This window comes from Callithrix jacchus, chromosome 3 (assembly GCF_049354715.1).
Source record: "Callithrix jacchus isolate 240 chromosome 3, calJac240_pri, whole genome shotgun sequence".
Taxonomy (NCBI): Eukaryota; Metazoa; Chordata; class Mammalia; order Primates; family Cebidae; genus Callithrix; species Callithrix jacchus.
The window spans coordinates 43,338,860-43,364,417 of record NC_133504.1 but is presented as its reverse complement, the minus strand read 5'-3'; the positions used below and the strand labels follow the sequence as shown (position 1 = coordinate 43,364,417).

General features: G+C 39.1%; 1 protein-coding gene and 1 pseudogene across 20 annotated transcripts in view; one reads left to right on the top strand and one right to left on the bottom strand.

Annotated features, from left to right (window-relative positions):
• Positions 1–25,558, top strand: part of TRIM2 (tripartite motif containing 2) — a 200,448-nt gene that overhangs the window by 168,525 nt on the left and 6,365 nt on the right. For 12 of the 20 annotated variants that reach the window (XM_035292842.3, XM_078366377.1, XM_054252867.2 and 9 more), the window contains 5 exons: positions 11,871–11,974; positions 12,222–12,389; positions 18,403–18,583; positions 19,816–19,886; positions 24,517–24,657. In XM_035292842.3, coding sequence (XP_035148733.1) covers positions 11,871–11,974; positions 12,222–12,389; positions 18,403–18,583; positions 19,816–19,886; positions 24,517–24,657 — 665 coding nt within the window. The remainder of the gene's footprint in view (positions 1–11,870; positions 11,975–12,221; positions 12,390–18,402; positions 18,584–19,815; positions 19,887–24,516; positions 24,658–25,558) is intronic. The other 8 variants (XM_054252868.2, XM_035292840.3, XM_008992589.5 and 5 more) reach the window with 1 other exon arrangement.
• On the bottom strand, positions 2,086–3,127 carry LOC103791802 (annexin A2 pseudogene; annotated as a pseudogene).

Genomic DNA, 25,558 nt, shown 5'->3' with positions numbered 1-25,558 from the left:
AGTTTTATACAAAGTCTTTTATACAAAGTTTTGAGGATTAAATTAATTAACACACAAAAGAGCTTGGAACAATGCCTGGCACTGAATAGTGTCCAATACATTTTAGAGTGGCAAAGTAGGTAGTACTAGTTAACATTTTCATAGTTGTAGTCTAGAACTGATAGTTAACGTAAGTAGTTAGAAACATTGTAGACAAAGAGCTTGTCTCAGTCCATTTTCTGTTGCTATAACAGAATACCTGAGACTGGGTAATTTATAAAGGAAAGAAGGTTAATTGGCTCATGGCTCTGGAGGCTGCGAGGTTGAAAGGCATGGTGGCAGCTTCTGGCGAGGGCTTTTTTACTGCATCATAATATGGTGGAAAAGCTGAAGGACAAGTGAGCAAATGCAAGAGACCACAAGAGCAAGCTAAGCTCCCTTTTAAAACAACTCATTCTTGTGAGAACTCACCCCTTCAAAATGGTATTGATCTATTCATGAGGGCCCTGCCCTCACAACCCAATAAACCCCTTAAAGACCTTATCTCCCAACACCACCACATCGGGAAATAAAGTTCTAATACAGGAACTTTTTGAGAGGACCCATTCAGACTACAGCAGAGATCAAAAGCCTAATTGCTCAGTTTGAATCACAGCCTGCTTTTCTTAGCCATATGACTTAAGAGAAATTACTTAATGTCTCTATGCCTTACTTTATCTGTAAAATGGGGATGATATTAATGTATACCTCATATGGTGAGGATTAAAATAATGCAAGTAAAGGCTTGGAACAGTGCAGGCACATGGTAAGGACTCAATAAATATTGACTACTATTGTCATTATCATTATTAACCAAGATAAGGAAGCTAGGATGAAGAGCAGGTTTGTCTCGGTTTTGATCTTCCAGGTTGAAGTGTATAGTAGGCAGTTTGCAGTATAGGTTTGGAGCTCGGCAAAGAAGTCAGGGTTAAAGACATCGATTTGGAAGCAAAAAGTATAGAGAAGTTACTTTAAATCATGAGCTTCAGTGAAATGTCAAAGATAGGTGTTGTAGTTCAGGAAGGAATAGATGGAGAATGGAAAGCAGGAGAAAGGAACAGGCATTCTCTGAACCAGGCATTGTGCTACTTACAATTCTTAGTAGATATAATATACTTTCCATTCCTAATAACCCTACGGTATCACATTTGATATGCTGGAGCCAGGCCATACTGGCTTATTCAATGACTTCATGTTGGTAGCTTGCAGTTGGCCTTAATGAAAGCATTTACACTATAGAAAAGGTAAATGCTACAAATCAGAGCTCCCCTGGCCTCCCAGACTTCCAGCCCTTGCCCTGCCAAGAGCCAAATTACTAGAACAACATATAGTCATCCTTACTGTTGAAGAAATGGAAGCTTCGAGAGGCGAAGCCCCTGCCTTTTAAATTACACAAGGATCCCTCTTCACTGAAAATGCCCTTTAACTACTGTGGTTTTCCAAAGTTGAGATATTTGATGCTTCTCACACTTAAAAATGTAATTGTATGCCCACTGTGAGTGAGTTATTGCATTACTCTAATATTGTATTAGAAAACAATCCTGAGTGAGTTTAGAAAAATAGCTTAGAGCATCTGTTGATGATGTTTTAAAACAAAAGGATTATATTTCCTTGACTGTTAAAGAGTTTGCTGACTAGAAGCCATGAGCTGGTTTTTATCAGCCATTATACTAAAAAGAGTCATTGAACAAAGGGGAAGTCAGAAGATGTGGGAGGGAGTGAAAGAATTATAGTTGAGTACTCTCGAATTATTTAATTCATTATACGCCATACCTTAATGAGGCGATGAGAAGTTGAATGAAACACTCATTTTACTCTAGAACAGTGTAATTTAAAATGGATGTGTAAAATCGCTTAGCATGAATTCAGAGGCTTTATAGCCTCTGTAAAGTATATATATTTTTTACTTGTTTCTAAAGTACACATGCAGTTTATCCATCTGTTAATGATACAGTACAGAGGAGGCAAAGTATTTCACATCATAGACTTACTTCCAACTCCTTGGAATGTTCATTTCTCTGGCTTACAGGAGAGATGAGACAGGGAAGTCAGGCAATGCTTAGGCAACTAAAATGAGGTGGGGGCAATGCCAACGTCATCCTCACAGGGACAGCCACAGGGACTGTTAGTCGCAAACTGGTTTTCTAGACCTGTCAGCTGGGTGTAATAGTATAGGGACTTGCTGTACTTTCTCTTGAATTCAGACCTAATTTTCAACATGTCCACATCACTTCGGGAGATCATAATTCTGATCAGGACCTTATCTCGAGTCCGTTTGCCCTTCATGGGGTCACACAGCCGATCAGCAAAATACAGGGACTTGTTCTGAATACACTGGACCAGGTTCAGCAAAGCATTTTCCAGGTCTCCTTTAACCTCTTTCTTGATGCTCTCCAGTGGGTCACAAGGGCTGTAGCTCTTGTTCCTAGTAAGTACTTTCTGGAGGTAGGACACGCTCTGCTCGGTCATGATGCTGATCCACTTGGGACCATCATTTCCTTTCCTCTTCACTCCAGTGTCACAGAGATCCCAGGCATCTTGGTCAATCAGTTTATAATCAATGACAGAGCCATCCTCTGCTCTTCTGCCCGTTGCCAGGGCACCCATCAGCTTGCAGATATCACCAGATGTGTCCAAAATAATGTCCTTCTCCAGATCAGTCTAGTACATTTCCTTGTAGACTCTGTTTCCTGCAGCCCCTGGTTGGTTCTTGAGCAGATAATCTCAATGACAGATTCCTTGTCTGTTCCCAGCCCCTTCTTGGAAGCTTTTAGCGCAGAAGCATCATACTGAGCAGGTGTCTTCAATAGGCTCAAAATCGCTATCTCCAGGTGGCCAGATAAGGCTGACTTCAGTGCTGATTTCAGTTCCCTTTTGGTCCTTCTGTGGTAGGCAAAGGCAATATCCTGTCTCTGTGCACTGCTGTGGTTGGTCAAAATATTAACAATGGTGACTACATCCACACCTTTGGTCTTGATGGCCGTTTCAATGTTCAAAGCATCCTGCTTAGCATCAAAGTTGGTGTAGGCTTTGACCCATATGCACTTGGGGGTGTAAAGTGATCACCCTCCAAGCTGAGCTTGCACAGGATTTTGTGAACAGCAAACATTTTGAAGGGAGCAGGGCTGGGCGCTGAGAGCTGAGAGTGTCCCCAGATGCCGAGTCGAAAACATATTATTTTATGCCCCTCTCTCCTGCCTCACCTCTGCAAATTACCACCTTTCCTCTCTAAAATATATGAGGAGGGAGGTCATATAAAGTTGGTATCTTAGGTCCTTATAGGACCATCACCCCATCCTTGAGAATCTCATCCTTGGGAACTCTTCTTGCATTTCAAATGGAAGAAGATGCAACGAATATTGACTAAGTGCTGGGCAGTCACTAAGGGTGCAGTGGTGAACAGGACAGATGTTGCTTTTGCCCTCAAGCAGCTTACAGTGTAGTGAAGGATACAAACAGTTAAATACTTAAAGTATCATGTGATAAGGATTGTGGCTTTCTAAAGAATTTTAAAGAGAAAACATGATTCATTTGAGCCCAAATTGTAATTATCTTCACCCCCGAAACCCAGAAGAAGCCATATTGGGAAAAAAGCATGTAAAGGTTCGGGAGAACCTGGTTTTATTCTTTCCTGTGTCTCTGACTATTTTTGTGATATGTTTAGCTTCAGCTTTCTAATCTATAAAATAGGGATGATAATATTTGTCTTGCTATCTCATGGGATTGTACGTGAGATAATTTACATGAAAGTGTAAAATATTATTGAACATTCTGTTTTCCAGTTATGTAATGGGGGTTGTAATTTGCTCGTCATTAATAATTTATTTATGCAATTCTTCATCCAGCAAACATTTGTTAAGCACCTACTTGATTGAAGATGCTGTGTTAGACCCTATACTTGGCTTAGTTTCATCTTGCTGCATGATTTCATTCAAAACATCTAGATTGGCCAGGCGCGGTGGCTCACGCCTATAATCCCAGCACTTTGGGAGGCCGAGGCGGGTGGATCACGAGGTCAAGAGATCGAGACCATCCTGGTCAACAAGGTGAAACCCTGTCTCTACTAAAAATATAAAAATTAGCTGGGTATGGTGGTGTGCGCCTGTAGTCCCAGCTACTCGGGAGGCTGAGGCAGGAGAATTGCTTGAACCCAGGAGGTGGAGGTTGTGGTGAGCCGAGATCGTGCCATTGCATTCCAGTCTGGGTAACAGCAGTTACACTCCGACTCAACAAAAAAAACCATCTAGATTGATTTAGCGTTAACTTCCTTTTTGTTGCTGTTGTTAAGACGGAGTCTTGCAGGCTGGAATGCAGTGGCATGATCACAGCTCACTGCAACCACTGCCTTCTGGGATCAAGCAATTCTCCTGCCCTGGCCTCCTGAGTAGCTGGGATTATAGGCATGCACCACTATACTCAGCTAATTTTTTGTATTTTTAGTAGAGACAGGGTTTCATCATGTTGGCCAGGCTGGTCTCAAACTTCTGACATCAAGTGATCCCCCAGAGTTGGCCTCCCAAAGTTCAGAGATTATAGGTGTGAGCCACTGGGGCCAGTTAGCATTAATTACATATTAAGTTGGAGTGGGTGGTGAGAGGAAATCTGCATTTATTGATACTCTATTTCAGTCTAAGGGTTCACCTTCTGTAATCTTCCTGGAGAGGTAGGTGGAAGTGACCAGGAAGAATATAGGTGAGAAGCTGTTGAATTAAAAAGAGCCAAGATCGTGCCATTGCACTCCAGCCTGGGTAAGAAGAGCGAAACTCCATCTCAAAAAAAAAAAAAAAGAATTAATTTTGTGTTTCATAGGCTAGACTTGCATCTGGAAAGAAAATGGTTTAATTATGGAATTATAGAATAATTGTCAAATTGATGATAATTACTTTAAAAATTCTTGTTAGTAATTTTACTAGCTAATACGTAACCATCAAATGAAAGCTTTTACTTTAGCTGTTACTCAGATATGGGGGAAAGATTTAATAAGTATTATATGTGTTTTATATTTATATTTGTTATGAAAGTATTATATTTATTATAACTATTATATGTGTTTTGTATTTGTATTTGTTATGGAAGAACTAGTTTTATTATATATTTAGAATCGAGAGAAGAGGCTTTCTACAAATGAAATAGAATTTACTGAAAATCTTGGAGTACAGCATAAAGAGTTCCCAAATTATTTCTAACTTCCGGAATTTCAATTTACTTTTGTTTTAGACACTTTACAAACACTTGAATATTTCAGCACAATGACAATATGCTGTAGTGCTGTATCACTATCAAGATATTTCTTGTTTAATTTTTGGTAAAATTAGTCAACATCAGTTGTCCTCGAAGCATATGCTAGTGGTGTCCTTTAACCCTCAGGAGTAACACTGTAATTCTGCTGTGCTTTCAGATAGAGTTTAAAAAATAATAATAATCAGTAATCTCCAACAAGACAAAAGATGTCCACAAGAATCAGGAGATGTTGCCAGTAATGCCAACCAGCCATTCAGAAACGAAGCCAGGGAACTTAAAGAAAAGATTTTTTTTAAACAAATATTATAAAATAAAAATGGCAGTGCCTGTTTCATCTAGCTTCTTTCAAAAATATATAAGCAATGTTAGACAAACAGAAGTTCCTCCGACCTTGTGATTTAATTTACATGTGGGCAACAGACTCGAGCTCTCCTTAACTTCATACCAAGAATAAGAGCTGGGCTGACACATTGCCTGTGAGTTCAACAGAGGTCACAGAACCTCTTTCCAGCAGTGTGGTCTTTTGCAACGAAGTCCATTGCTCTCGTGACCTAGTATTAGCAGATACGGGACAGCTCACATTCATTTCAAGCTAGGCATATAGTCTTTCTCCTCCTTGCTCTGAATGGTTTATTACTATGGAGTCCAATTAAATATCTTCCCAAGTTTTAACATTATACCCCAAAATACAACTATTGCCCATTTCTACTCACACTGGAAAAACGTGTTTATTTCTGTAAAGAACAAAAAGTGTTAGTATTTTTTGCTCATATTTTTCCTCCTCCAACATCAGGTCCATGTTTTCAAAAGGAAAACGGACTCTTTTTGACTAAGACCCCTCCTTGACTAGTACTAAAGCACTATCTTCTCAATGTTTCTCTCTTTCCTTTTAGCAGCTGCTACTGCCTGCTGGGTCTTCTGAATAGAATAGGCATGTTCTTAGCAGGATAGACAAAAGGTTAGATGAAGGAGAGCAGCAGGCAGGTTTTGTCCATATCTGGACCAGAAGGACAGGAAATCAGTGTTTATCTACTCTGCTCAGGTGCTTCTTAGCCCTTTCTCTCTTTATTTTCAGTATTTCTTCCCCTACCTGTCTAAGCCCAGGGTGCACTTCCAGTTTTACATAAGCAAGAATCTAGAACAGCCTGGGATTTATACAGAGTCACTTCTTTGGTTTATGGTCCAATCTCATAAGACTCTTGCCTTTTATTACATTTCTTTAATTCGTCCTCATTTCCTCATCTTGTTTAATTCCATGCTTTTGTTCATCAATTTTTTTTTTTTTTTTTGAGTAGGATCTCACTGTGTTGCCCATGCTGTCTCAAACTCTTGGCCTTAAGCAATCCTGCTGCCTCAGCCTCCCAAAGTACTGTGATTACAGGCGCGAGCTATTATGCCTGGCCTGTCAAATGTTTTTGATAAATGAAATTTTTATTCTTAAGAGACCCTGGCTCATCCACACTACCTTTGAAAATTTATTTCTAAGCTGAGCATTTTAGAATTGTTTCTGTTTCTAGCCCATCTGTTTTACTGTACCTGTTTCCTCGCTGTTATTCAGATATGGGGGGAAAACCAAAAATAATATTTGTTTTAAAACAAATATAAAATAAAAATGGCAGTGCCTGTTTCATCTAGCTAGCTTCTTTCAAAAATACACAAGCAATATTACACAAACAGATGTTCCTCCGACCTTGTGATTTAATTTACACGTGGGCAGCAGACTCAGGCTCTCCTTTACTTCAAACCATGTTGGCACATAACTCCTTCGAGGGCCTCCCACCCCTTTCCTGCTTCCCACTACCAGAAACAACTCACCATTTCAAGAGTGTTCACTGATTCCATATTCATGCATGTTACTGGGATTCTATGTGGATCAAGTATCAAAGATCCTTTCTTCTGATACATTTGGAGTAAAATATGACAGTATCTGGATTGCAAATTTTTCTTTCATGTTAGTGGGAGTAGATGAGATGCAGAGTTAGTGCGTAAACTTGATAGGGTCCATGAATCAGAGATCTGACCACCATGTGGGTCTGGTGAGAACCAGCTAGTCTATGATGATTCTACCCAGTAATTTTGTTGTTGATTTTATTCTAAGTTTAATCCATCACCAATTTCAATTCCTAAACCCAAAAATCTGTTTCAGAAGAGTCTATTCCCAAACAGTGCTTAAGCATGTGTTTGACAGTAGCCATCACCAGCGCATCCTTGTCTACACTTTACTAAGGCACTCCATTGGTGTCGAAAAACAAACAAATCCCAGCACTTTGGGAGGCCGAGGCGGGTGGATCACGAGGTCAAGAGATTGAGACCATCCTGGTCAACAAGGTGAAAGAAACCCTGTCTCTACTAAAAATACAAAAATTAGCTGGGCATGGTGGCATGCGCCTGTAGTCGCAGCTACTCAGGAGGCTGAGGCAGGAGAATTGCTTGAACCCAGGAGGCGGAGGTTGTGGTGAGCCAAGATCATGCCAGTGCACGATTGTTATCCAGTCTGGGTAACAACAGCGAAACTCCGTCTCAAAAAAAAACAAAAACAAAAACAAAAAAAAAACATATGGCTCTTTTTTTTTTTGAGGCAGAGTCTGACTCTGTCACTGAGGCTAGAGTGTAGTGGCATGATCTCGGCTCACTGCAACCTCCGCCTCCTGGGTTCAAGAGATTCTCCTGCCTCAGCCTCCCAAGTAGCTGGGATTATAGGCACATACGACCACACCCAGCTAATTTTTATGTTTTTAGTAGAAATGGGGTTTCACCATGTTTGGCCAGGCTTGTCTCGAACTCCTGACCTCAGGTGATCTATTCACCTCGGCCTCCCAAAGTGCTGGGATTAGAGGCGTGAGCCACCGCACCTGGCCCAAATTGCTCTTTTGAATATAAATGAAATTATAAACCTGAAGAATGGTTCTCTCTCTCTATGAAAAATTTAACTTTCTTCCTGGTCATTTTTGAGCAAACTATGTTGTTTTCATTCATTCGTATATATATCATCCTATTGAAATAACTTATAAAAACTTCTTTTGAAACAAAACCAGATATCTGTTAACCTGTAGATGATTTGCTGTTTTTCTCTCTGCCTCATCTCTTCTTTTAATAGAGAGTCTAGTATGGCCAGATGTGGTAGTTACTGTGGTGTGTACCTGTAGTTCCAGCTATTCAAGAGGCTGATACAGGAGAATTGGTTAGACCCAGGACTTTGAGAACAGCCTGGACAATATCACAAGACCCTGTCTCAAACAAAACAAAACAAAACAAAACAAAACAAAACAAAACAAAACAAAACAAAAAAAGAATCTGGTATGGGTGGAAATATTTTCTTGGATTAATGAATTTCCTTTTGCCTTTCTTTTTTTGGGGGGCGGGAGGAAGGGAGGAAGGCAGGAAGGGAGGGAAGGAGGAAGGGAGGGAGGGAAGGGAAGGAAGGAAATCAAGCAATGAGAGAGACATGCCGACCTGGATCTAGAGGTTTACAAGTTGATTTCTTTTCTTTTTTCTTTTCTTTTTTTTTTTGAGAGAAGTAAAGAAAAAAAAAATGAGTAAAGGAGATGAAGAAAGAGGAAGAGAAAGAGGGAGGGTGAATGGAAATACTGCTTTATTCTGAAAAAAAAATGGGTATTAATAATGGCCAATCAATGTCTCATTTAAACCTATGAGCAGGTGTGATGTGGTATTGACAAGAATGTTTATTTTGTGTATTTGAAATGGAGAGCTCTATAAATATTTATTAAGTTTACTTGTTCTGGATCTGAGTTCGAGTCCTTGATGTCCTTATTCATTTTCTGTCTATTGAATCTAAGTCTCTATGTATCTGGGTGTTAGGATCGTTAGCTTTTGTTGTTGCATTGATTCTTTTACCACTTTATCTTTGTTGCTTTAAAATCTATTTTATCCGATACGAGAATTGCAACTTCTGCTTTTTATTTATTTATTTATTTTTGCTCTCCATTTAGTTGGTAAATCTTTCTCCATCCCTTTGTTTTGAGTCTTTGTGTATCCTTGCATGTGAAACACGTCTGGATGTAACATGCCGTTGGGTTTTGGCTGTGTCTTTTGATTGGGGGATTTAATTGATTTAAATTTAGGGTTACTGCCATTTGATGTTAACTGGCTGTTTTATCCATTCGTTGATGTAAATTCTTCTTTATGTTGGTGCTCTTTACTTTTTGGTATATTTTTAGAAAGGCTAATACTGGTTGTTTCTTTTTGTGTGTAATGCTTCTTTCAGAAGCTCTTGTAAAGCAGGCCTGGTGGTAATAAAATCTATGAGTATTTGCTTGTTTATAAAATATTTTATTTTTCCTTCAGTTGTGAAGCTTAGTTTGGCTGGATATGAAATTCTGGGCTGAAGGTTCTGTTCTTTGAGGATGTTGAATATTGGCCCCCACTCTCTTCTGGCTTGTAGAGTTTCTGCTGAGAGATCTGCTGTAAGTCTGATAGGCTTGCCTTTGTGGGTAATCTGACCTTTCTCTCTGGCTGCTCTTAGAATTTTCTCCTTCGTTTCAACCCTGGTGAATCTAATGATTATGTGCCTTGGGGTTGCTCTTCTTGAGGAATATCTTTGTGGTGTTCTCTGTATTACCTGGGGTTGAATATTGACCTGCTTTGCTAGTTTAGGAAATTTTTCCTGAATAATATCCTGAAGGGTATTTTCCAGCTTGGATTCATTCTCTCTGTCGCATTCAGTTACACCTATCAAACGTAAATTTGGTCTTTTCATATAGTCCCACATTTCTTGGAGACTTTGCTCATTCCTTTTTATCCTTTTTTCTCTAATCTTGTCTTCTTGTTTTATTTCATTAAGTTGGGCTTTGACCTCTGATATCCTTTCTTCTGCTTGAACAATTCGAGTGTTTAAACCTGTACATACTTCTCGGAGTTCCTGTATTGTATTCTTCAGTTCCATTAATTCACTTATATTCCTCTCTAAGTTGTCTATTCTCAATAGGATTTCATCAAACCTTTTTTCAAAGTTCTTAGTTTCTTTACGTTGGGCGACAACATGTTCTTTTAATTCACAGAAGTTTCTTATTATCCATTCCCTGAAGCCTGATTCTGTTATTGGGATGCGCTCGTTCTCCATCAAGCCTTGTTACGTTGTTGAGGTGGAACTGTGATCATCTTTAGAGGGAGAGGCATTCTGACTTTGAGTATTCTCAGCTTTTTTACGCTGGTTTCTTCCCATCATTGTAAATTTATCCTCCTGTCGTCTTTGAAATTACCAACTTTCAGATTAGGTCTCTTGAGTGGACGTCCAAGTTGTTAGTTCCCAGGGCCAGAACAGCGGCCTTAAGACTGATGGTGCTTTTCTGCCCAGGATTCTCTTGTCTGGCTTCCTTCTTGTGTCCGTAATAGGCGACTCTGCCTTCCCCAGGCTCCAAACCTCGGTCAGAAAGGGAACCAGTCTCGTTTACTCTGCACCAAGAGCTGCCGCGCCGAGGTGCCGTCACAGCCGCTGCGGCGGCCTCAGGAGTCGTGCTGGGGACCCGTGTGGGTCCTCCAAACCTCGGTCAGAAGGGGAGCCAGCCCTGTTTACTCTGCTCCGAGAGCTGCCGCGCTGAGGTGCCGGTGCCGGTGAAACCGCTGCGCCGGCCACAAGAGTCGCGTTGACGACCCGTGTGACTCCTCCACTGGGGATCTTCTGCTCCGTGAGCAACCAGAATTAGACTGAAAGTGTGGCGTCCTCTAGTTCTCTGCGCTTTCACTGAGAGCTGCAATCCCGAGATGTTAGCGATGGCCATCTTGGATTGTTCCCTTCCTTTTGCCTTTCTTATTTATTCAGTCTACAAAGCATCCTGTAAGAATATATTTTTACAATTTCAGGAAGAATATCCAGAATATTGAATATTCAATATCAATATGAGATTGAATCTTTGAAAATAATATATAAGCAAATCCATAATAGGAAAATCAGCCTGCTATTTTTATAACATCTGTGGCCTGCAGTTTGTTAAATGTACTGAGAGTCAAGCCCCCACGTTTCTTCCTAGAGCTGCTGAGTGAGAGGGTGGAATTTTGGCAAAACTGTAAAATGAGGCCCCTCTCCTGTTGCATCTCCTTGGGACAGGGCCCCTTTGCCAGGTACTCCTCTCCCACTAAAACCCAGAAATGGCGGGACCCAAACTGAGTTTAAACCATCCCAAATGCCGCACACCCCACATGCAAACCAGGTTTACAAAGATAGAAGACAGGCAGAGTAATTAGGGCTGAGAACGTTTATTCGCATGCCCAAGGCAGCACAGACCTGGCAGATAGCAGTGCCATAGGGTAAAGTGCGAAAGCCATGTCAGATAAAGGTGGGCCATGTTAGTTTTTATTATTATGTCTTTGTGGCATCTAAGAATATTTTAAACATGTTAATATGCAGCTACAAATTAATAAGAGAATATTGGCATTTGCTTTAAAAAAGTGATTTTGCAGAGACTATTGGTCAGGAAGAGAGGTTTACTAGCATATGGATTAAATCACTGGGGAGGGAGGGTGCCCTTTTTTAAAAGTATATTTAAAAACAATGCATTCTCAGGTACCTATGGAAATCTGAATTATTATCTTGCTGAAATGCAGAAATCTAACCCTTTAGTGCTTAATTTTTTTTGTTTTATCATTTATTTTAGGTACCAAAGGAAGAAATAAAGGAGAGTTTACAAATCTTCAGGGAGTAGCTGCATCTACAAGTGGAAAGATATTAATTGCAGACAGTAACAACCAATGTGTGCAGGTATAGCCCCTAATTATATACTTTTACTTATATTGATAACAATAGATAAAAATGGTTACATATTTTCCTACTTTAGACTTAAGATACATGGTGTAAGGAAAAAAGCTCATGTGTATGTAAACTTTTCTTCAAATAGAGTTTGCATGTTCTGATCTATATGTATGGCAGATGTTTTTGCCTATGTCTTACCCGGCAATGCCTGCGATAGTTCACATTCCAATGAATGTAATTTGTATTTGTTTTACAGATATTTTCCAATGACGGCCAGTTCAAAAGTCGTTTTGGTATACGGGGACGCTCTCCTGGGCAGCTGCAGCGGCCCACAGGAGTGGCTGTGCATCCCAGTGGGGACATAATCATTGCCGATTATGATAATAAATGGGTCAGCATTTTCTCCTCTGATGGGAAATTTAAGGTAAGATTAACTACTAATTGGTCACTAAACAATGGAGAAAAGGAATAGGAAATACAAGATGAAATCGTATATTTCTTTTCTGAGATGCAGTGCAACATTCAGCACTTCTTTATACACAAAGACATCTGGACATCTAAGTTTGTGAAGTGAGAGTAACAATGATAATTTCGTAAGTCTATTCATATATATCCTAAATGTGACGTTGTTTTATAAAGCAATTAGGTTGCTCAGTCACTTTTTTTCTTTAAAACTATAGATTTAGAGGGAAACTGGTCCTGTTACCTCAAATCAATGAAAAACAACAAGCTCTTGAGAAGAGTTATTAAGAGGCGGTTGATATTTCTCAGATTAGTCTACAGGTTGTCACTTAGGAAGTACCTTTTACTTTCTCAGGCCTGTGGCAGGTGATATGGGAGAAACAGAATTGTAAAAAATAGTTTCTACCACCAGGCGCGGTGGCTCAAGCCTATAATCCCAGCACTTTGGGAGGCCGAGGCAGGTGGATCACGAGGTCAAGAGATCGAGACCATCCTGGTCAACAAAGTGAAACCCCATCTCTACTAAAAATACAAAAAAAAAATTAGCTGGGCATGATGGTGCATGCCTGTAGTCCTAGCTACTCGGGAGACTGAGGCAGGAGAATCGCTTGAACCCAGGAGGCGGAGGTTGCGGTGAGCCGAGATCGCTCCATTGCACTCCAGTCTGGGTAACAACGGCGAAACTCCGTCTCAAAAACAAACAAAAAATAAATAGTTTCTACCTTTTAAAAATGTACAGGCCCATTTTGGAAAAAAGACTAATACACAAGAAATGACAGAAAGCAGTTTATGTCAGTCTCTAATGAATTATACATTGATATAATCTAAAAACACAGCGTTAAAATATATAATATGGGGTTTGGAAGGAAAAAAAATGAATGCTGAATTTCCAGAGAAAATGCAAGTGTACTACACTTTGAGAGATGCCATTGTTTGATATATCTGCTGTCATTCCCAGCATCAGCTTGTTGCAAATAAAAATTTGATCCAATGTCTTCACCTAATCACCAAAGGGTCGGGAGCCCTCTGTGATATAAGAAAGATTTCTTATAAGTTATCATCAAAGAATCGTATCAGCCCGCCTGATGGCTGGGAAGCCGAGGTGGACAGATCACCTGAGGTCAGGAGGTTGAGACCAGCCTGACCAGCATGGAGAAACCCCGTCTCTACTAAAAATACAAAATTAGCCAGGCATGGTGGCACATGCCTGTAATCCCAGCTACTCAGGAGACCAAGGCAGGAGAATTGCTTGAACCCAGGAGGCAGAGGTTGCGGTGAGCCGAGATCGCACAATTGCACTCTAGCCTGGGCAACAAGAGTGAAACTCCATCTCAAAAAAAAAGAAAAAGAAAAAAGACCTATCTCATAGGATTTGAGCAAAGACTAAATGAGATTCTATGTGCCACTTATAAAATAGTGATCTAAGAAATAAATGTCCTTTTGTATGCCTCTAGTAACCCTGTCCAAAAGATGAAGTCTTATTTGGTCAGCTATGATTTGGGCTTCATGACCTCATGCAGGTGCCTAGTGGTCATAACTTCCTTGTCTAGGAGTTTGGAGATATTGCTTTTCATAATCCATTCTGGAATCCTAAAGATTACTCAAAGTGTACTCATTGGTTTCTTATTGGAAGAATTTCTGTTTTCCTTTTTAAAGTCTTTAGATTGCTGTAGTCTCCTCATTGTTTTTATGAAATAAGTTACATAATTGTGAAACTCTCAGATTTGAGCCTCTGTTTTGTGTGAGGCAGCATCACGTCAATTTTGGAAACTGAAAAGCTGTCATTTTCTTATTCCACAGTATTGCATGCAGTTCTTCAATCACCCTTGAATTTTTTGTTCCACTAGAAATGTAATGGCTCTGTATGGTGACCACATATACAGAAAAATCTCTTGCCTTTCTATGGCTCTAACTTCTTCCCCTTCTTTTGCATGTTAATAATTGTATATGTGATAAGACATACCCAAATATGACAAGTTTAATGTGAATATTCATATCTTGAATATCTTGAAAGTATTCATTCAGTTTGGAGGCAACCCATTTGTTTGACTTACACTCAAAACCATGATCTGTCTTTGTAAATTCAGAAGTTAATAGTAAAACAGGTTTCACATATGAAGACAGGAGTTTTATGTCTAAGAGAGAAGGGCTCTCTGAATTGGGCATTTTTTGTTCAATGGTTCAATAGTCTATCTGTAATAGACACTCTTAGAAGAACTGGATTCTCAGAGTTGGAATATTAAAGGTAATTATGGGAATAAACTCTAAAGAACACTCACGCCCCCTAGAGGATTGGGGGAGTGGAGGTGGTGTAGTTTCAGCAATACCCTCTTTTTTTTTTGAGACGGAGTTTCGCTCTTGTTACCCAGACTGGAGTGCAATGGCGCGATCTCGGCTCACTGCAACCTCCGCCTCCTGGGATCAGGCAATTCTCCTGCCTCAGCCTCCTGAGTAGCTGGGATTACAGGCACGAGCCACTGTGCCCAGCTAATTTTTTTCTATTTTTAGTAGAGACAGGGTTTTACCATGTTGACCAGGATGGTCTCGATCTCTCCACCTTGTGAGCCACCGCATCCGGCCAAGCAATACCCTCTTCTATGATAGATGTTGATTGAAACCCTAAGGGTGAAAGGATAGCACATGAAAACACTTTAAGACTCTCACAGGAGTTCATCCAAGTGGAATGTCCACAGATATAAACAGAGATACTTATTTTCTTCTTTGGTGGGACTCAGTAAAATCAAACAGGTGCTGAGAAAGACATACGTTTAACACCAGTGTAGACTCTGTATTTACTCCTGGTAGTTCCAGAGATGTAACATCTTACATCCTTTTCTTTCTGTTGTTCACCAATTTATTAGCCCTAATTTTTATTTCTCTCTGCCTCCTCTAAGTTTATTCTATCTTCCCCACTGCCTCCTATCTTCCAGCCCATCTGGGAACCTTTTCTATCCAAACAAATACAGATGCCTCTGGCCACCTTACTCTGAGATATCTCATCTCTTTCCTCTTCAATTTAAGGACCTATTTGTTGAGTTAAATGCCCTGTTTAAATCGTTCAAAGGAAAAGTTAAAATATTTTTGTTGGGGCCAGGCACAGTGGCTCACACCTGTAATTTCAGCACTTTAGGAGGCTGAGGCAGGCAGATCACCTGAGGTCAGTAGTTCAAGACCAGCCTGGCCAACATGGTGAACCCCCATCTCTACTAAAAACACAAGAAATTAGCTGGGCATGGTGACAGGTGCCTGTAATCCCAGCTACTCAGGAGGCTGAGGCAGGAGAATTGCTTGAACCGGGAGGCGGATGTTGTTTTGAGCTGAGATCGTGCCATTTGCACTCCAGCCTGGGCAACAAGAGGAAAACTCCATTTCAACTTTTTTTTTTTTTTTTTTTGCTTACTGTTATGTCTAAGATGGGGTTGACATAATCAGGGAAATGCAGGGATTGTTACCTTTCACTTGGTTGAATCCAGTACAGCTACACTAGGAGTGATGAAGGGAAGTAGAAAGAAATTTTGGTTCAATGTTTAAGTTATTCTTTTAGATCTGCCCTAATTATCTCTACATGATAGAATGGAAGTAATTATTTATTTTCTGCTTTTATTCTGGATAATTATCCATTTGCTATTATTTGGTTGAGTCATCTAAGTAACGACAAGTGTTCATAATGTTAAGTAGTAATGATATTCTTGTTTTAATCGTTGAAGTGCCATCTCTCCCTTTTGATCTCTGCTGACTTACCCTCCATTTAGATATGAAAGAATAAATGCCATTTCTTTACCCACCATTACGTTATAGCCTTTTTGATCTTTGGGCTAGATTGGAGAATCAGAATCAAATTTACACAACAGTTTCTCTTGCCAAGAAAACCACCGTTTCTTTCCTAATTGTGTTCCTTTGCTCTAAAGAGATGAAATCTGAATCACTGTCATTTCTAAATTTAGAAGAAAAAAAGAAGCATATAAAGTCTAAAGTTCCCATCATGGAAAAGTCCCATCCTGTTCCTAGAAAATTTAAAAATACATATGTGGTTCACATTATATTTCTTTCAGACAGCACGCCAAAGCATGACCTATGAGAATGTAACTTTTTGGGTTTTCTAGGATATAGATGCTGATTTCTCACTTTTCCTTCCAGAAGTCTATGTACATATATACACACACAAATAGCACACGTGACCTCAGACTACACTCGCTGTTGCCCTACCTTAATTTTTCCAATAATATGTCTGAGAGTTCTTTTTTGTTTTTGTTTTTGTTTTTTGAGACAGAGTCTTACTCTGTCACCCAGGCTTGAGTACAGTGGCACAACCTCAACTCAGCACAACCTTCATCTCCCAGGTCTCCCAAGTAGCTGGGATCACAGGCATTCGCCACCACACCCAGCTAATTTTTGTATTTTTAGTAGAGACGGGGTTTCACCATGTTGGCCAGACTGGTCTCAAACTCCTGACCTCAAGTGATCTGCCTGCCTCGGCCTCCCAAAGTGGGATTACAGGTGTGAGCCACCACTCCCAGCCAAGTGTTTTTTTCGTAAAAACTCATAGATCTACTTCCCTCTGACACTTTAAGCCTGGGTGCTGGGGAGAACTGTGGTTCTTATAGTTTCCCTGACTTACCATACATTCTTTCCTGCTATTCCCTCACCTGGGGTGCTCCTTCTCCTTCCTTGTTTACTGTGGCCTCATCAAGTTATGACTTCACATGCCTTCTGAGATGGCCTATGTGAATTCTCCCAAGTATTCTAAAATGAAGACTCAATACCAGGCTCTTTAAAGGAATCCAGTAGACGTGTTTGTCCCTGCAGTGTGACTGAGACATACATGAGGGCAGGAGCTATGTCTTATTTGTGTTTGTTTACCATGTGCCTAGAATACAGTGTCAGGCACATAGTAGGTACTTGGGCAGTGTTTCCGGAATTAGGAAATAAATGAGTGAATGAGTGAAACACTTCTTTGTATGCAGTCTAGAAAATGAAGCTATAGAAAGAAAAGTCAAGGTACAAGACCTGTACCTTTACTCATGGCAAATAGACATTTGAATACATACCACAGTCTACTCAGGAACAGGAATAAAATGTAAAATACTTATGGTATATGATTGATAGAAATCAAGTGCCTTTCTTTTATTTTAAAATGTGACAAAAGGTGGAACCATTTAATCATCGTGATTGCCCTATAATAATGCTAGACTTTTAAAATTAATGTTAATATTCAATGAATATTAACGAATATTCATTGAATATGTATTATGAAACAAGAAGTATGTTGCCTTTGAGTACACAATGGTGGATAAAACAAATGTGACTCCCACCTAAGGAGAACTTAATTCTTTAAAGTTCAATGCTACATGCCTGGCAATTTTGATATTAATTATGATCAATTGCAATGACAGTGATGGTTTCCCTTCAGTGACTGCTTGCTGTGTGCTACATTCTACAATAAACCCTTACCTACCTTATTCTACTTAATACATTTTCCAAAAATGCCATTGGGAGTTGTGTTGTCATTTTGGGGACATTTTTAAATGTATTAGGAATCTGAAGTTTAAGGAAATGAAACCCCCCACCAGTGCTATCCCAGATATGTTTAAAGCAAGCAGTGGAAGCAGGTCAGTCTTCCGAGTCATAGGTCAGTCTTCCGAGTCATAATCCAGTCGTCTTTCACCAGACTGTACTGCCTCTTCAGCAGGGAACGGTGTCCCCAGTTTAGGGGATCCTAGACTATTTTTGGTGGTGATCTCTTTTAAGAACAAGGATTTTATATAGTAGCAGGTAATGGATGTGACAAAACCAGGTTTCCAAGACAGAAGTTCATTGTGATGTATGAGTAGCTATGTACCCGTTTGAACATTCAGGTACATAACTACTGAATTTGTTTTGGACAACAAATGTTGTCCAAAATAGTATTTATCTTCATGTTCTGTAGTAGTTTAAACTCTGACTCTATACTGGATTTCTGTACTTATTTCCAACAGACAAAAATTGGATCAGGAAAGCTGATGGGACCCAAGGGAGTTTCTGTGGACCGAAATGGGCACATTATTGTGGTGGACAACAAGGCGTGCTGTGTGTTTATCTTCCAGCCAAACGGGAAAATAGTCACCAGGTTTGGTAGCCGAGGAAATGGGGACAGGCAGTTTGCAGGTACACTCGATGGTAATATGTAAACCCCCTTTTTTATGCTTCTTCTGCTCACATTTGCATGATGTTGGAGCATGTGGAAGACACCGCATCCCTAGGGTGTTTGCTGGCTCTGGGAAAGATGCTGTGGATAAAATCTAAGCAAAAGCATGGGTCGTTGCTTCTCAGTCATCCCCACCCACCCGGCAGTAATTCGAGCTACAGTCCATGTGTGGTTTTCATTGGTGGCAGTTCACAACTCAGAAGTCCAGTTTTAAAATATTCATATTAAATAAAGTATAAATTTTAAAATAAAAATATTTGAAAAACAAGGGAGTAACTACTGTTTCAGCCTAGCTGTAGCTTTGTTTAAAAAGCCACTGAATGAGAATGGTTTTCACCTTTCTAGGTTATTAGAAGAGGAGTGTAGAATATTTGCTAGGTATAAGGAGGGCAGTCTGTTTTATGTCTTTTTTTGGTGTAGCACTTTGCAATTATAAGCTTAATTAGGTTTTTGCATCTGCAAGAAGAGGCTGAAAACAGCTTATTAGTTTTCTTTTTGAAAGGATGCTTTTGGCACTAAGTATTAATTTGCATAATATTTGTTTGTGCTCTGTCTCCAGTTCTGCCAAGGTTCTGAATGTCACCCAAAATTATATTATGGGTTTTCCTCTTAATTTTTTTATTTGTTTATTTATTTTTGAGACAGGGTCTCGCTCTGTCACCCAGGCTGGAGTGCAGTGGCATGATCTCTGCTCACTGCAGCCTTGACTTCCCGGGTTCAAGTGATCCTCCTGTCTCAGCCCCCCCAAGTCGCTGGGACTACAGGCATGTGCCACCAAGCCCAGCTAATCTATTTTTTTAAATTACATATTGGAGTCTCTTTTCCAATGCTGAGTTGCCACATCTTTCCTTGGTGGGAGCTGAAGGCACTAAAATGACTAACAGATATCAGGGAAGCTGGCAGATGTGACTTTCAGATGGTGGTACGGAGAATGAATTCTGATGCTTACTGCTCCTCCCGCTTCATTGGGGCTGCTAGAACTCCCAGCCTGATTGGGAAGGAGTCAGAACAGACTGGTACAGGTAGAGAATAATACAGGATCCCTATGATCTGGAGCTGGAGGTCTGGCTGAATGCTCTTTCGAAGACTGAGTCTGTGATTGAAATAACTAAGTTAATATGTTACATTTGTTTGTACAGTAACTGCTATATTGTAATTACTTTTATTGTAGTCATCACTGTTTGTTTTCCCATCTTTATTGCAGGTCCCCATTTTGCAGCTGTAAATAGCAATAATGAGATTATTATTACAGATTTCCATAATCATTCTGTCAAGGTACTGTAAGCACATGAGTTGTTGTTAACATTTAACTGCTTTTATGGAGAAATTGGTCTGCAAGAAAATAATGCAATACTTACATATGGCACCAAAGGGAGGTAACCAGAGGAGCAGACGTTACTTCTGCTTAAAGATGCTGCTTTAAGTTTGGACTTACAGACCTTGGAAAGTTGGGAAATTGAACAAAATGTGGCGGCAATAAGTTGCTAATTTGAAACTGGTGCAAATGAAGAGGACTTGAAAATTAAATTTTGAAAAGCAATTCTTTGAACTTAGAGGCAGAACTGTCTGAAGCTTAATATTTTGTGGCTAGTCAATAAATTAAAATCACTTTTCAATTTTCCACATCTTTTTGTTAAAAAAAATTAGATATTCCACTCTGTTACAACAACAGATGGCATGGGGAGGGGGATAACCCTAGCATACATTCATACAGAATATTTTATACTTCTTAGAATGCTTTCACACATTTGGTATTCTTTAGAAAACAGTGACTTCTATAGTAAATTTTTCTTACTAGGATCACGGGAAAGAGATTTGAACTTTATTATAAGAAATCAGGAAATAAGAAATGGTTCAAAACACAAATTACTCACTTACTGAAATTATGAGAAAATATTTAGTAATATCCTAGATCAAGCTTCTCACAGTGTGATGCATGCTCCACTGAAGGTGTATGCACAGGGGTCATAGCCAGTGCACCGGTGGAGATTTTTGTTTTAAGTTATATGTTTATTTTAGGGTTGCCTTTGGTTTACATCAAGTGATGCTGTTTTGCACTTAGAAACCTGATAATAAAGTTTTTCTTTTAAGTACATTCATTTAAATTTTAAAAGGTGGGTCATTTTAAAGGAAAAATAGTAAGGAAACAGCAAAGGATGGAATGCCAGTGACTAAAGTTTGCACTTAGAGACAATTGAGCAACCAAAATTAATAATGACTTATCAGTGCTGATGACTGGAATAGCTAGGTAAGGGGTAGGATTTTTAAGACCCAGAGGTACTCTCTATGATGTCCTTTCTGCACACTAGAAAGTCTCTAACCTGAGTAAATGGAGAGGGCTTGGACCTTTTTGATGGATGCCAAGTCCCTGTGCAAACAGTAGAGCACAGTGGGCTGCGGGAATGGGGTCAGGATAAGGGAACAGGGTGGCCACCGTTGCCTTTTTCTGAAACTGCTCCCTGCCATATTGTCTTTCCAGAGATGCTCGGACAGCAGCATAGGTCCCCGCTACGCTCAAATGCAGATACTCTGCATTCTCTGCTGACACTACTGTCAATGGGAAGTGTCTTGGTAAAAGGAATAGGATAGTGGAAAAAGTTGATGGCCAGAGAAGGATGGAAGTAGAGAGCAAAGAGTCAGCAGGAATCAGGCTGGGGACTGTCCTCCCTGAGAGTTGTAACAGTCCTGGAGAATGAGCATAATTGTCAAAGGGTAACACAGAATGTTCTCATACTTCCTACTCACAGACTTTGTAGAGGAATCATTTATATAACTTCAGGACATTCAGCAAGAAGAAAACCCATATGATGTCCTAACAGTACAAAGGCCAGCAAATGCTTGCATAGGTTCTGCCCACTCCCAGCTGAAAGTCATAATTAATCAAGTTGCTTTGTCTACTAAGTGCAACTGTGGTCTCAGAGCCTTTCCTGTCCAGTGCTCCAGGCAACCTCTAAGAATCAACTGGCACTGGTATGTGGGATGGCTCCTATTTACCAGTCCTGGCTGACACTGTAGAAAGAATTAAAACATATGTAAGTAACCAAAATGTAAGGCAGATAGCACTAAATAATTTCATAAAATAGGTACATGTAAAGTTTCCTAAGTTTCCAGAAGAAAAGAGAAGATTTCCTTAATTAAGACTATGAGGGGAGACTTCCAAGCAGAGGTGGTATATTTGATATGAGCAGAATTTTGAAATCAGGAAAGGATTATCATCAAGGTGATGTTTTTTTAAAACCTGCTTTAAATATTTATTGTATAAAGAAAGCTGTAAAAAACAAACAAAAAAGGAAACAATTTAAGCTTATACTTCTGCCTCTTAATTTGTTTTCAGCCTGGCATGGTGGCTCATGCCTGTAATCTCAGAATTTTGGGAGGCTGACGTGCTGGGATTGCCTGAGGTCAGGAGTTTGAGACCAATCTGGCCAACATGGTGAAACCCTGTCTCTACTAAAAATACAAAAAAAAAAAAAAAAAATTAGCCGGGTATGGTGGCATGTGCCTGTAATCCCAGCTACTTAGAGGCTGAGGCAGGGGAATTGCTTAGGGAGGTGGAGGTTGCAGTAAGCCAAGATCATGTCACACTGCATGCCAGTATGGGTGACAGAGGGAGATTCCACCTTAAAAAAAAAATGTTTTCATGTGAATAATTTTTAAGTAATTAAATGGCACTTTAGATGGGAAAAATAGAAAATAATATGAAACATTTGTAATTCTTAAGATTCTGAAAACTCTTCAAGTTTTCAGTATGGTAGAGGTAGATTATTTTAGCTATTATTTAAACTAAATTGTCTTGTTTAAAAAAAAAATAGCTTTTTGTTATTGTTTCTCTTCTTTTTGACAGCTATTGCCAAATAAGTTTTATGGAATACTTGGCTTTTTGTTTCCCATGTAACACTGGGCAGTTGGCAATAGTTCTGAATTCAGGTCACTTCTCTGTTGATAAGTGTAAAAAATATATCTATAGGTCAGTGCTAACAAGGGGTCTAGTTCGCTCTTTAGCTGTCTGCAGAATATATTTTCTTTTCATCACAAAACAAGTAAGACTAGATTTGGCACCCTTCATTATCCCAAAATGAAGCAAAACTACTTCAGTCCTTTGGATTGTCCCCAGGAAAACATATTGACTCAGAAAGGTAAACAAGGCTGGGCACAGTAGCTCACACCTGTAATCCTAGCACTTTGGGATGCCAAGGCAGACAAATCACCTGGGATCAGGAGTTCAAGACCAGCCTGGCCAACAGGGCAAAATCCCATCTCTTCTGAAAATACAAAAATTAGCTGGGTGTGGTCACAGGTGCCTGTAATCCAGTTACTAACGAGGTTGAGGCAGGAGAATCACTTGAACTCGGGAGGTGGAGGTTTCGGTGAGCCAAGATTGTGCCACTGCACTCCAGCCTGGGCAACAAAATGAGAGAGACTCCATCTCAAAAAAAAAAAAAAGGACTTAACCAGGGAAAAAACAGAATAATAAATTATGTACAGCATAAACATGTTCCCATTGGTCTTTAGAATATTTTATGTAAAAAGAGACAAAAAGAGTAAAAAAAATTGTAAACATGGCATCGTAGTAAAAGCTGGTTGTTCTTGCCTTGGTCCTTTCTGAAGAACCACAGAGGTGGCTTGCTTTCTTGGCAAGTAAGTAATTAATTCAGGAAGTGGCCATGACTCTTCTTCTTTTTTATCGTAAAATGAGTTTATCCTGTAGAGATGGACGTATCCTAATTTCCCAATGTACTTACCTAAAAATGGTCATTTTGATCTCTTGTGGTCAGAGATGACAACAGGTGACTCAAAAAGGTCTTGAGATCATCTCCAAATTAAGAACTGTGCTCCAATATAGTGAATTCTTTCAGTTCTACATTTGAGAATATCTTACTCTCAAAGTGCTTTGTACATAATACTTTCTGATTTGTTAATGAAGATCTGTGCATCTAAGCATCATGACAGTGGAAGCTAAAAATAGTGTCCTGGAGACATTTCTAAACCATTAGGTGTCTGAATCATCAAAATACAATTATATTTACTATAGTGTTATCATTAAATATTAAAGTTTACTTTTTTCAAAATCAATGATCTGTATTTGATACATATTTAGTAGCACTCTATTAGTAAGAATATTTAACCACAGCACTCCACTATGATTTTTTTTTTTTTTTTGCTTAAGAGTTTTTTTAGCCCCCTAACTTCCCTTCTTTCTAGAAGAGAGGGCAACTATTCTATGGCAGAATAGTTTCTATTCATCAAAGCCTTAGGATCATATAAACTCTTGAACTAAAATATCATCTGAGGGGTAAATAAAAAAGCCTTTTTATTTCTTACCTGCTGCTACCATACATGTGCACATATACATGCAATGAATTTCTCCTATTGTAAGTATAAAGTCTAGCCTACTCTTTCTAGTTATGTTGATATAGTAAAATGATAAATTCTGAGTATCCGAGAATCTGATAACAAATTCTGAACATAACAAAAAAACTCCTACTCTCTGATTCAACTTTTAATGGTAATCTATCCTGTTAGAAATATAAATACAACACCCATTCTTGAAATTCATCAATTTTTTAAAGGTGGGAAGAGTAACATAATTGAAAATTGTAGCCCTCCTTACTCATACTAACTTGTATAATTTTTTGTAATAAAAGTATTTTTCACATAAGGATTTTATAACCAGATATAAGCAAAAAAGGTGGTGATCTAACCAATGATAAGTCAGATTTATACAGTAATTTGGGGAACCACAATGATATGCAATCTAGCTTGTAGATTTTTTTTTCTTTTATTAGAATGGATTAAATCATAGGTCTTATTATAAATAACCTGCTCAAATCGATATTGTTTAATCCATAACGTTGGTTCAAGTATTTTGATTTAAAACCAAATAATTTAAAAATCTTTCATGCAGGTGTTTAATCAGGAAGGAGAATTCATGTTGAAGTTTGGCTCAAATGGAGAAGGAAATGGGCAGTTTAATGCTCCAACGGGTGTAGCAGTGGATTCAAATGGAAACATCATTGTGGCTGACTGGGGAAACAGCAGGATCCAGGTAGATCAACATGCTAATTAATGTATATGGTTAGAGTGTTTGGTGTTTGTTAAAAGTGAAGTATTTGCTGTCCAGAGTGGAATGTTTTCTCTTTTCCATTGGTTAGGACATAGGACCATAGATATTCTCACCAGATGGATCAAACTCAGCAAGATGGAGTAGAAAAAAGGCAACATATTACCAGAGTGAAATCCTCTAAATCGGGGTTTTAACATGGACCCCAGAGACTCCCAAAGGGGGTCTTTGAAGATAGAATTCAAGAGGGCCATTGAACAAAAATATTACATTATGATTTTTATTAATGGCTAAAAATTACCATTTCCCTTAATCATGAATAGAAGCAACAATTCTAGTAATGCCTATGACCTTGTCACCAAGAAAAAAAATCACCAAGAAATTTTCATATCATATTAGTTGCAAAAACCTTGAATTGACACTTATTCTCATCACTACTTCAAAATTACAGTAATTATTAGACCCATTACTATCTCTTATTATCTAATGTGCTAATTTTTAGAAGCACACACATATTGCTGTTATAATTTAGTAATATTTAAATAGCTATATCTTAATATGATTTTTTTAAATCTCATGTGTTTTGATTTAATAATTTGAAAACGCTATTGTGCTAAAAGACCCATGGGTCAAAGAGGAAGTCTCAAGGAAAATTGTAAAATGTACTGGACTGAATGAAGATGCAAACAGAATGTATCAAAATTTGTGGAATTCAGCAAAAACCATGCTGAGAGGGAAATTAATCTGCTAAATGCTTCTGTTGGAAAAGAGGAAACATTTTAAATCAGTGATCTAAGCTGTCAAGAAGCTAGAAAGAAAAGAGCAAATCAAACCCCAAACATGCAGAAGGAAGCAAGGCTGAAATTCAAGGCCAGGCGCAGTGGCA